At 43.9% G+C, this 12435-nt stretch overlaps 1 protein-coding gene across 3 annotated transcripts in view; it reads right to left on the bottom strand.

Moving 5' to 3' along the window:
- Positions 1-12435, bottom strand: part of FNDC1 (fibronectin type III domain containing 1) — a 105572-nt gene that overhangs the window by 8865 nt on the left and 84272 nt on the right. For all 3 annotated transcript variants that reach the window (XM_042940213.1, XM_042940211.1, XM_042940212.1), the window contains 4 exons: positions 12045-12203; positions 9732-9962; positions 6160-6268; positions 550-629 (listed from right to left, as the gene is read on the bottom strand). In XM_042940213.1, coding sequence (XP_042796147.1) covers positions 550-629; positions 6160-6268; positions 9732-9962; positions 12045-12203 — 579 coding nt within the window. The remainder of the gene's footprint in view (positions 1-549; positions 630-6159; positions 6269-9731; positions 9963-12044; positions 12204-12435) is intronic.

Below are 12435 nucleotides of genomic sequence, written 5' to 3'. Positions count from 1 at the left end.
GGGCCAGAGAGCTCTGGACACCAGCATGCCCCAGTGCACCGACATCCTCTGAGTGACACTGCTTATAAGACTGGCTGCTATTCTAATTAAACTCTCCGTATGAAGTAAAGACATCTTTGTCTCCTGGCAAAAGAAGCATCTTGAAGACCTGACTAATTGGAAGAAGCAACCGCCTCTCTGGCCACATGACATCGATGCTCTTCAGCTGTTTGTAATAAAAAAAAAAAAATTAGCTCTGTAACTAAATCTTCTACAGAGAGATTCAAACTTATCTTTCCCACATGGTTGAAAACTAGATTTTTCCCTTTCATTGGAATTTGACCTTTCCACTTTCCAGGCAGTTCCCAATGACGATTACTCTTAATTTTATTATCCAGATTTTAGCACAGCAGAAAGAAAACGATGTTTATTTTATGAAGTGATACCCAATATGAACTCATTAAATAGAAAAGATTTGTACTTCTTCAGTTTTTATTCCATTGTAGTCATGATTCCAAGTGATTTGTCTTTGAGAAAAGGAGAAGAATGAGAATATGAAGTTGCAGATACCTGATTCTGTAACAAATGAGACCGAAGGGCTGATGGGTCCGTAGCCATGTGGATTTTTGGCTTGAACTTTAAAATAATACCTGAAATTGGAAGAAAACATTTTTTGAAAGAGAAGCTTCTTTAATTTCTGTGTAATAAGACAGATTCCCCAACTATTAAGCATTTGCTCTGTGGAAGGGCTTGACTGTAATTTTGTTTTCTTTTTGAGAAAGAGAGAGAGAGAGAGCAGGGGGAGGTACAGAGAGAGGGAGAGAGACAGCTCAGTGTGGAGACCTATGTGGGGTTCAATCCCACAACCATGAGATCATGATCTGAGCCAAAATCAAGAGCTGGACGCTTAACCAACTGAGCCACCCAGATGTCCTGAGTATTTTTTTTTAAGTTTATTTATTTATTTTGAGAGAGAGAGAGAGAGAGAGAGAGCAAGTAAGAGAGGGGCAGAGAGAGAGAGAGAGGGAGACAGAATTCCAAGCAGGCTCCACACTGTCAGCACAGAGCCTGACATGGGGCTCAAATTCACAAACTGTGAAATCGTGGCCTAAGCCGAAACCAAGAGTCAGACACTTAACCAACCAAGCCACCTAGCGCCCTGGAGTGTTACTTAATACATCACTGATATTCGTATTTTTCCTGAACTTTCTCATTTTCTAGTAACTTTTCAAAATAATACAATTAACAGCATAGACTAATGTAGCTGATGGCAACAGAAGGAGCAAATCGGGCAAATAAGCCACTTAGGGAGTGTGTGTTCCTTAAGGCATCAAGGCTACATGGCCCCACACAGGCTCATCCCTGGATGGACACCCCTCTCGCCCTGCTCTTGCCCCACTTGAGTTCCACAGCTTGAGAAGGAGAAGCTAGAGCAGCAAGACACTTACAGAGCAGAATTCAAATGTAACCTAATTCTTATCACTGGACTCTGTGGAAAAGCAGGATGTTTGACCCAGTAATGATGCAACTCACTGTGGGCAGGGAGAAGTCAGCCAGTCCCGAGGTTGGCCTCCTCAGTGGAACTAACCTGACAATGATGTTTTGGGCATGGACAAGTACTATGGTTGGCTCTGGACCTCTAAAAGTCACTGAGTTTCAAGCTTCTGTGCCTCAAGGAAAGAGAAGCAAGTCCAAGAAGGGGAAGAGGCCTGGAGAGGTTCTGCTGTGGATTAATCTTTGTCTTGGAACAGAGAATGGGCTTGTTCATCTAGCAGGAGACTGACAGGCCAAGCAGGTTAGGAGTCCCTAGACATCTTGGTTTGTGCTCGTAGGAGGTGCAGGACAAGAAGTGGTGGTTACAAACTATAGGAGCCCAACACCACAACTGTGACCCACTAAATCTACTGTTAATCTTCGTGGCTTCTCTACCTCTGGAACACCAGATACTACCTGTGCTCCTGCGGTCCTTAGCTACTTATAGGTGAAGAAGGAAGTAAGAGACCCCTGTAAGTGGTGGTTCTGCCGTTTCCGAGAGTTCGTAACAAGCCTTTGCCTATCTATGGTCAGTCGTGGCACACAGGTTATATGCATTAATTAAAGTGTGCTAAATTTTTAAGAGGTGAATTATTTATTCAGATTGCAAATTCATACTTCTGTTACATCACTGTCCCAGTGCCAAGCCCTCGGACCTTCTGAGATCACCAAGGGAGTCTTGGGCCTCACAGTTACCCAGAGATATTTGACATTGGGCTTGATTAAACAGCAAAGAAAAGCTCATTTGGGAAATCTGGTCTTCTTTTAAGCCTTTCAAGAAAGTCACTCACATCTCATTTAGAAGAGAATCCTTTTTAAATTTCATTTAAAAAAAAGATATGCACAATTAAGAACATATGAGTTTCCAAATCTCAATTCACTCAGCAGTCTGTGTTTTCCCAATTATGCATACTTTTATTCAGTGGTTATGGAGTTATTTAAGGCAAAATTCTGCAGGCAGTGGGTTTGGCATACGTCAATGATACTGGTCACACTTACAGATACTTTCTTTCCTTAAAAAGGGAAATCAAAACCTAAGGAATGACACATACTCAGAGGCTCCATGAGACATTTCTGCTGAATATTTCTTAAGCCATCGCTGCAGCGGTCCTGATACCAGTCCCCAGGGTCCACCGAGGGAAGCACAGCTCTACAATTGTGGAGATGGCACAGGACGCCAGACTCGTCCAATTGCGTCACTGTATCAATTCTGTCTCACCACTGAAACCTAAGTGTTCCCCTCATCCACCTTCTCTGTCCACGCAGTTACTCTGTCCTCCAACAAAGCCCTCATGGCCCAATTCCAAGGACATATTTCCATTTGAACCTCACCTAATGTGTCAAAGCAAATTTAAATACACTAAGCTGAAAAACATGAAATTATGAAAAAAAAAAGTAAGGTTCCTACTTTCAAAACCACATTAAACTTCTTCTAGAAACTAAAATATATATATTTCAAACACTGAATAGTCTCTGACTCACCCAAGTAACAAGAGCAATCCAACTTTGCCTTCTTATATAAGTTCTTGGCACCTTCTTTTGAATAGCTCCCCAGCCTAAGTCTTTGTGCTTTAAGTATAAATGAAACATGCAGACTCTAGAAAGTGATCTGGGACCAAGATGGGTGAACAAGGTGTGCAATGTCCATGTAAATTCAAGTACAAGATTCAGTTATAAAGAACCAAAGCTTAGTTTTTTACACAGTGGCTCGTCTAGAGGGGACTTCCTATGTCTCCCACAGGGTCTCAGGTGGGATCTGGAGAAGCCCTGAGGATAGTGCTGACAACAGGGACATGCAGCCTCCATGGAATAAAGACGGGGACCACTAATGTGGGTCCACCAGAGACATTCTGTATCAGCGTAACACAGGGAGAAGATGGGCGTCTCTACATCAGGCTGTTCACAGGGGTTTTGAGGAAATCTGCGGAGAGGAGCCATGTGTGCTCTGTGCCTTGGCCAGCACTCTCCATCAGAAGAAGGAATAGGGGTGCCTGGGTGGCTCAGTTGGTTAAATGTCCAACGCTTGGTCTCAGCTCAGGTCATGACCTCATGGTTTGTAGGTTCAAGCCCCATGTTGGGCTCTGTGTTGACACTGTGGATCCTGCTTGGGATTCTCTCCCCTACCTTGCCTCTCCCCTGCTTGTGTGCTCTCTCTATAAATAAATACATAAACTTAGAAGAAGAAGAAGAAGAAGAAGAAGAAGAAGAAGAAGAAGAAGAAAAGGAGGAGGAGAGAGAGGAGGGGAGGAAGGAGAAGAAGAAGAGGAGGAGGAGGAGGAGGAGAAGGGAGGAGGAAGAGGAAGAGGAAGAGGAGGAGGAGGAAGGAAGGAAGGAAGGAAGGAAGGAAGGAAGGAAGGAAGGATTTAGCAGGCATCCTAGAGAGAAGGCTACAGTAGCAGCTGCTATTTCCAGCCTGTCCATCAGGGCACTGACTGTGGGTGGAGGGTAAAACAGGAGCCTCAAGGGACTCCCAAGACCCTCTGGGACCAGCCTGTCCAGCCTCCTCTCTTCCTCCTCTGCCACCACACTGGCCTCCTTTCCTTCCTAGAACATACCATGCTTTTGGATGTCCTTTCTGCCTGGCCTTGCCCCATCCACATTCTCCAGATTAACTGCTGCTTACTACTACCCCAGGGAAGCCCACTTGACTGCCCCCCCCACAAGTTCAGGAAAAAAGTCCCCTATTATACTCTGCCTCAGGACACTGACTCGTGAAATTTTATTATTTATATTATTGCTGAAGAACTGTGAGCTCCATGAAGACAAGGCCACGGTGTAGTTTACAGTCTACCTCCCCCACCCTAATCCACCCCCTCGACCCCCAACTGATCCCACCCCTTTTCTCAGTGCATAGTCTGGTGCCTGGCACAGAGAAAATACTAGGTACATATTTAAGGAATCATGAGCCCTCATGCAGACCTGTTGGAAGAATGAATATACCTTCCTCCTGCATAACCATCTCCTGACATTATCTAAAACTCAAGATCAGCCTAGCAGCAAAAGTTGTAGAAAGAACATTGGCCATGGGGTGGGGATTCAGGAGACTGGGATTCAAGTTCTACCACAGAAGCTATGAGGAAGAACCTCTCTCACACCTCTTTCAGCCTTGTGACACTGAGACTGTTCTGGAAAAGCACTGTCACTCACACAAACACAAAAATTGGATATTGACTCCATTGTCTTAAATTTGTTGTTTTTGTTTGCTTTAATTAATCAGTTTTTCATAATTACTAGGGAAAAATAAAGAAAAGTGCTTTTCTCTGGTTCCTGCTTTGCTCCTTGCTTTTTATTCAAATCCTGAAGCCCATAATAGTTTGTGAACACTTAGCTCAGGTAAGTCCACATGGCAGTTCCAAGCCACCGAAGAAGGTTCTCAGCTGGTTCACAAGTGTCTCAGTACCCATGGCTATTGCCTAGTTTCTAGCCCTTTGGCACATTTCTGTTTAGGAAAAGTATTTTGTTTCAACCTTCTCTGTGTTCCTCTGATTGTACAGAAAATGAGAGACCTCAGGTCCACAGACATGTCATTTAGAGCTCTTTGCTCCATAAATAAGGGCTTGATGTGGCACTGATGTGCTGGAGTCATTTGTATGGGCTTGAGAAAGCCAATTATTAAATATTCAAGAATCATGCAGGCCCACTGGTAGCCTGGAATTGGCCATGGCAAGAGTATTCACACTACAGAAATTGGTAAACACCATCAATCAGAGATTTTTCTCCCCAGAGAGCTGGTTTACATACACACCATACTTGACCATCATGTTCTTGGTGCTTTGTCCATTTTCATCCACCAGAAAAGCTTTTCTGATGATCATTACCATCAAAACCAGATAGTATAAAAGAGGAAATGCACACTCACCCCCTTATTGCCTTGGGAATAAGTTTTGTAGCTCTCATACTGAGAGCCAGAAACTCTGGTTCCCAGATGGCCCTCGGGCCAACCAGTCACTGTCCAGTTTCAGAAGATGCACTTGTAACCTTTATTAATGTGTAAAATGCATCTTTCTAAATGGTCTGATCTTCTACATCACAGAGTCTGAGTACCAGTTAACTAATATGTTTAGTAATTGCTGCCCCATTGATGTCACATATGAAGGCTGTGCTGCCTAAAGCCACCACATGATTGACTGCATATGGATCCATTCCCCTTCAACACACAGAGCCACCTTTCTTTCCCCAAGGGTAAGTAGTGTCTAGTCTCTGGAAAACTGGTAATAAAATAGAAACATGATAGACTAACAATCACAATAGAGTAATTTCTTCTAAGAAAATACATGACATACAGTGAGCATCCCTGGAAACTCTATGAGAAGTAAATAGAGAGTGCAACAGAAATCATAAAACCTATCCATCGATCTTTTCATTTTCAACCTGAGGATATCTGTGACCACACACACAGGTCTCTCTCTCTCTTTAAAAAAAATTTTTTTGAGAGAGAGAGAGCCTATGCAAGCTAAGGAAGGGAAGAGGGGGAGAGAAAGAGAGAATCTTAAGTAGGCTCCATGCTCAGTGCAGAGCTCAATGAGGGGCTCCATCTCATGACCATGAGATCATGACCTGAGCCAAAATCAAGAATCAGACACTTAACTGACTGAGCCACTCAGGCACCCCTCTCTCTGTTTCTTTTCAATGATGAACACATCATACCTTGTATTTGGCTTCAAGTTCTCAATGGGCAAATGAGTTACCGAAGAAGCTTGAGTAGACCACTTGTTCCTAATGAAGTCTTCATAGGATGCACTGTAAACCAAGTAACCTGCAAGTGGAGATAAGGAAGAACCCACTGAGCATCAATGAACCCATCACCCATGAGGTATGCCCCTGGAAGAGGACAAGGAAGAGGCAACAGCACAGCGGCATTCCCCTTCTGTGGGAAAAGTTCAAGAATGAGAGAGAGCTGCATGTTGCATCTGGATGGGGTATAATGTTGGTACCTTCTGGTGAATTCAGATATGGATAACAAAATTAAACATACTTCTTCACAACTGCTGGTTCCCTTCCTTCTCTTTATCTCCCACATTTCCTGGCCTTCTTCATTTTGTCAGGACTAATCACCTTGATTAACCTTGACTGCACAGAGAAAAAGGCAGCAGAAGAAAAATCAGTGACCTCCACATGAGTATTTGAGAATTTCCTGGCAGAGATATATGCAGTTGTCCTTCATGTGAAGCAAAGAAACTGTTGATGGTGAATTCTGCATGTGTGTGTACACACGTGCGTGTTCACGTGTATGTGTGGGGGACTGAAAGACCCGAGACTCACAGTGGTCTCCTCACCCATTTGGTGAAGGATCTCCTTTGATTTCTAGTTGTTGAATATCTGTGCCTGCCCTTGACCTCGATGTTTAGTGACAGCTGAGAGGTGGTTCTCTCTGCCTTATGTGCTATGAATGGATCCCAATGAGCCCATGACACCTGCCAAGGCTTCAAGGCTGCCTCAGAAGGCCAAGTGAAGTTCATGCCACAGCTCAGTGCATCCTCTACATGAGTCTCTTATGTCATACACAAAGGAAGAAAATATTTGTCAGGTACCACCTATGTTCCAAACACTATTCTAAACACATTCAATCAAGTTTTCTTTTGATTAATTCTCTTGATTCTGGTATGTAGGCATTGCTATCCCCAGAGAAAGAGAGTCTTAGAGGGAGGTTAAATATTTTGTCCAAGTTCACATTCATTAATTCATTTAATAGATATTTACTGTGTGCTTACTATTTGTCATATACTATATTATGTGCTGGAGATAAAACAGTGACTCGTTTTATTTCAACCCGAAGGAGGAGCAAGCCAGACACACAGGCAGAATTACATGGTTGTGATGAGAGTCACAAAGGGGCAGTCCATGCACTTGGAGGTGTGTGCAGGCAGAGTCTCCCTGGGGTCATGAAAATGGGGCTGAACACTGAAGGATGGGATGCAGTCAAGGTGCAGGGTAGGAGGTGGGGGGAGGGGCTCAGATAGAAGGAAGACCAGGAAAGATGTTGAAGACAGAGAAACCAGCAGGAGACGGAGTCTCAGAGTGATGGGGGTGGGGACAGCATAAGATGAAGCTGAAGAAGCACAGAAGAGAGAAAATACTCAGTGTCCTTAGGTCACACAGGTTTTTGCTTTTCATTCAAAAGGGAGACACAACCAGACTGTCTTTGATGCCTCTCTCTGGTGCAGAGTAAAATGAATCAGGTATGGGGTGTGGATCAGGTGGTCTAGCCAGCCAGCGACTGTCATATCCAGGTGAGAGGTGGTAATGCTCAGATTACTCAGGTTCATGTGGTAGTTAATGGAGAGAAATGGATGGGTTCAAGAGAAGCCTGGAAGGTAAAACTGATAGGATTGAGTGGTGAACTGAATATGGTGGAGAAATTGTAGAAGATTTGAAGACAATCCCAAAGCTTCATGTTTGCAGAAATAGGGTGGGGAGTGGGGTCATTCTCTGACATAGGAGACACAGATGAGCAAGCTGGGTATCAGAAGGATCATGAGTTTGATTTTGGATATGCTGAGTCAGAGATGCTTTGGAAACATCCTGGTGATGACATCGAGTGCCTATTTGATTTTACTGTTTGAAGCTTGAGGACAGGCAGGCTTAGCCTTGAGCTATCAATGAGTGATTCATCTCCAAGATGAATTAAAACCACATTCCTGGGTGAGATTCTGGAGGGAGAGAACTTAGAGGAAAAAAGAAAGGGGACTTGGGGCCAATCTCAAGAAGTTCCAATATTTACTGTTGGGGCAAAGCAGACAAGCCTGTGAGAGAGACTCAGAGGTTAAGAAAATCAGGTCACAAGTCAAGGAGGTGGAGAAGGGCAACAGCATCGACTGCATCTAAGAGGCAAGCTACCTGTGACTGATTATTTTCACAAGAGCTATTTTGGTGACATAAATAGAGTGGATTAGAGTCACACAGCTCACCAAGGGGCACACCAGAACCAGAAGCAGGTGTGCTGGGCTCCAAAGCCCTTTCCACACTGTTCCCTGGAGGAATGCATTCTTTGCTTTCTTCAACAAATATAGTGGGAGAACTTGTGAAAGGCTGCTGCTCTCTCCACAGGAGTTCCTCCTCCTCTGATGACAGTGACAGCAAGCCATGTGTGCTCACAGTGACGTTGTACATAACGATGGCTGGTGCTTGATTCACTTACTGATAAAGAGCTCCAACTATTTTTTCCTTGAGCCTTTTGAGGTCTGTTGCTTTTCCTGCACATTGCAGGGCTGTCATGCACCAAAATGTTCCATGGTTATGAATATAGCAGCAATTGGCACAGCCTTATATTGGAAATGCCCAAGCCCCTATAAATACCTCACCTACATTATTTATGCTAGGGGCATGAGTAACTGTGATTAGGGCACTGAGGTTTGGTTTCAGGTTAGGTGGAGGGTATATGATGATGTGATGACACCGAATTCTCCAGGGAGCTTTGGACAGCTTGGGATTCATATTAACAAGAGTATGTGATCCAGAAACATGCCCTCTACAATTCTACAGGCATCGTGCCTGAATTAAGTCCAGAGACAGAGTCTTGATCCCGAGGTTGACTCTCACATGGGGCAGTGCACATTAGGAGGTTTTTCATCACTTGTGCTGCAAGATCTGATCTTACAAATGGCTATGTGGACTCCTTGGCCATTTGCAGGGTGATAGAATTTAGAGATATAACCATATTTTGCATATGTAGAAACTAAAGTCCAAAGAGATTAAGTAGCTATTTCAAGGTCTTGTAATCCATTCTGGGACTAAGATTCAGGACTCTAGACTTCCACCCAGTGCTTTTCATACTACTCAACAAAGTTTTCCTTCTTGCCTATATTTCATCCTTCTTTTTTTTAAATTTTTTTTTTAACATTTATTCATTTTTGAAAGGCAGAGAGAGACAGAGTGCGAATGGGGGAGGGGCAGAGAGAGAGGGAGACACAAAAACAGAAGCAGGCTCCAGGCTCCAGGCTCTGAGCTATCAGCACAGAGCCCGACGCGGGGCTCGAACTCATGGACCGCGAGATCATGACCTGAGCCGAAGCCGGCCATTTAACCGACTGAGCCACCCAGGCGCCCCTATTTCATCCTTTTAAAAGGAGGCATTTGCATTCATCCATCCAATCCACCCATCCATCATCCATATGTTCCTCCATCCATCCATCCACTTATCCATCACTTATTCATCCCTTATAGTCTGTATTTTCCACCTACAGATCAATGGGAACACTGAGCATCTTCCTTGGACACACCTGTTATCACATCTCCTGGGGTGGCTTTATCCCAGTCCACAATGACAAATGAGTGGCAGCCTTCCATAGCGACCACAGTGATGTTGCGGGGGGCATGTTGAGGGGGCAGATCACTCTTCCTCATGTCATTTGGAATAAGTTCATCCAGGCTATCCACTTGAAAGTGATCCAGAGCATCAGTCAGAGAGCATGGGGCTGATGGGTCTTTACTTAGGTATGTCACATAAGGAGCTGGAAAAGAAAAGAGATACCCAACTGCATTGTTGAAAGCTTCCCCTAGAGGCAGAAACGTAATGTCTGCTCCATGGAGCCATCACTATTCAGTCTTTCTCGGTGAGACAGAGGCTCCAGACCTGCTAAACTCAGAAACACATGCTTAGCTCTCTTTAATGGATCCATGCATTTTTATCTTCCAATCTAGTGGTTTCAAAAGATCCTGTTACTCCATGAACATCAATGATTATGTCTTCAAAGTAATTTTGAAAGATCCCCAAACTGTAATTCAACATAGTATATACGTCTGCAGCATTCTGCCATGTATATGCCCAGACATTTGGAAAGGTCAGAATTAGGCCCAGCTGACACTTAACTGGAGCTCTAGAACTCTCTCAGCACAATTCATTCCCTAGACTGACTTGGAACCAGAAAAAAAAAAAATACACTGATCAAGATGTACAGTTTCTAGCCTTCAGTCCTTGTGTGGCCTTCTGTAGAGCTTCAGGGATACCCATGACCACTGGAATATCTATACACGGTCAGGCCTGAACAGTCTTTACAACATTACTGCTAAGTACAGTAACAGTAACTCTCATTTATGGACAGGTTCCAGGTTTTTCTACACACGTATCTCAGTGGCTACAAGGGCCCGGGAATAAAGCAGGGCATAGACTGATATCTCATGTTTCATCTGAGCCCACTAATGCCAAGAGGGCCCACAAAACAAGGGCCAGACAGGAGACTCTACCTCTAGCCACACCTCTTTATCATACATGCTCTGCAAGAAGACAGAAATGTCAAGGAATTGGAGCTGGAGCTAGGGCTTTATACATGCAAGACTCTCAAGTGCTTTCAGGTGACAATTTCTAGTACTTTCTAAATGTTCCACTGCATCTTTTGGTACAGGCTCTCCTTCTTAGTGGCCATTGGGACTAAAAGCAATTTTTAGGTCCTCTATTTTCCAATAATTTGGATAAAATTAGGCCTTGAGAGCTTGTCGATGGGTCTAACCAGGAAATTTGGGGGAGTAATCTACTATGCTTTGTAGAGTTACAGACATATGAAAATAGCCAGACAATAGCAAGCCTCTCAGTCTTCAGAAAAGTTCTTTGGAACAGCAAACAACAGTGCTGAAAGCATTTTCGTTTCTGTTGTAGAAGCACAGAGAGGAAGATCGGAACACTTGGTGAACTCAGCCAGGCTGCTTGACGCCATGATCCAGCATTAGCACTTGCCTCAGGAATGCTACCTCAAATTAATATTCTTGCTCTTCAAGCACATGAAGTTTAGACACTCAGTACTACATCTTGGCTGGTGAGAGCCGTTCTCTGCTTATGGCAGCACATTTGTTTTGGAAACAGAAAAGTGGGATATTAGTTTAAGCTGTTGCCTGTCTCCACTTGGTAATATTTTTTTCCACTTAGTAACGTATTAATCTAACTGTCTCGTTAGTGAAGTTCATTAAGGGCATGGGAAAAGAAGACTCCCACAGGGACTGAGGCACAGTTTAGTGAAATAGTATTTCCTCTTGAAATTGTTTAATAGCTGAGAAAGAAGAATAAAGTAAGCCTCTAGAGCCCAAGTCCCTGAGGCTAATGAAAATCACAGGATACAATGGAAGAGAAGGAGCTCTGGCTCTGTGGTATTGTAAGAACAACCAGTAGCTCAATTCAGTAAGATGCTCGTCTTTTACGAAGAACTTAACAAGCAACATATAGGCGAGCCCTAGTGGAAGCCCCGGCTTGGAAACGTTGCTAGAACAAAACTAGTCATGTTCTTTGGTCCTGAAGATGTTTAAAAGTGTTCCTTCCTCTTGGTCTACACGAGGCAGCCTCTCTAAGCTCTACTCTATTGGATACTGAACTTTCTCCTGCACACTTCCCTCTCCTGACTTCTGCAGAAACCAAGTTAACGTGTATCCAAGCAGGACTGACTCACTGAATCACCCCCAAATGGAAACTTCCCTCTGGGAAAGTTTCTGCTCCAAATGGGCTGCCTTGACCAGGCCAAGAAATTAGTTATGCTCTTCCTCAAAGTAAAAAAAAAAAAAAAAAAGTTAAAACCCCATGTTTCTCTGATTAAGGAGGTTCTATTTACCAACAAATCGTTTCTTTCCAGCCAGATCAAACTCTTCCCCAGGAAAGGAACTAATGGAGCCTTCTGTCGGGATGACCTCAGGGGCCGCAGCCGTGGTGGGAGGCCTGGTGGTGGGAGGCCTGCTGGTGGTCGGTGGGCTCGAGGTCTCAACTTCATAATCTGAAATGATATGAAGGCTTTGCAGTTGGGAACTTCCAGAAAAGGGGCACCACGAGTGGCCAAGGGACACCTTCTTAACATTCAACTTGAGACTAAAACACTCATGCACACACCCAAAAATAAATGTTATGCCTGAACATAATTTGTTCCCAATGAAACAGTTATTCCTCCCATTTCAGTCCCCTTGGAAAAGCAGTTGCAGATGAAAGAAAGGAAGAGGAAAATGAAATAT

The sequence above is a fragment of the Panthera leo genome, chromosome B2, assembly GCF_018350215.1.
Source record: "Panthera leo isolate Ple1 chromosome B2, P.leo_Ple1_pat1.1, whole genome shotgun sequence".
Classification (NCBI taxonomy): Eukaryota; Metazoa; Chordata; class Mammalia; order Carnivora; family Felidae; genus Panthera; species Panthera leo.
The sequence above is the reverse complement of the archived record's forward strand: the minus strand, read 5'-3'. Positions and strand labels throughout refer to the sequence as shown.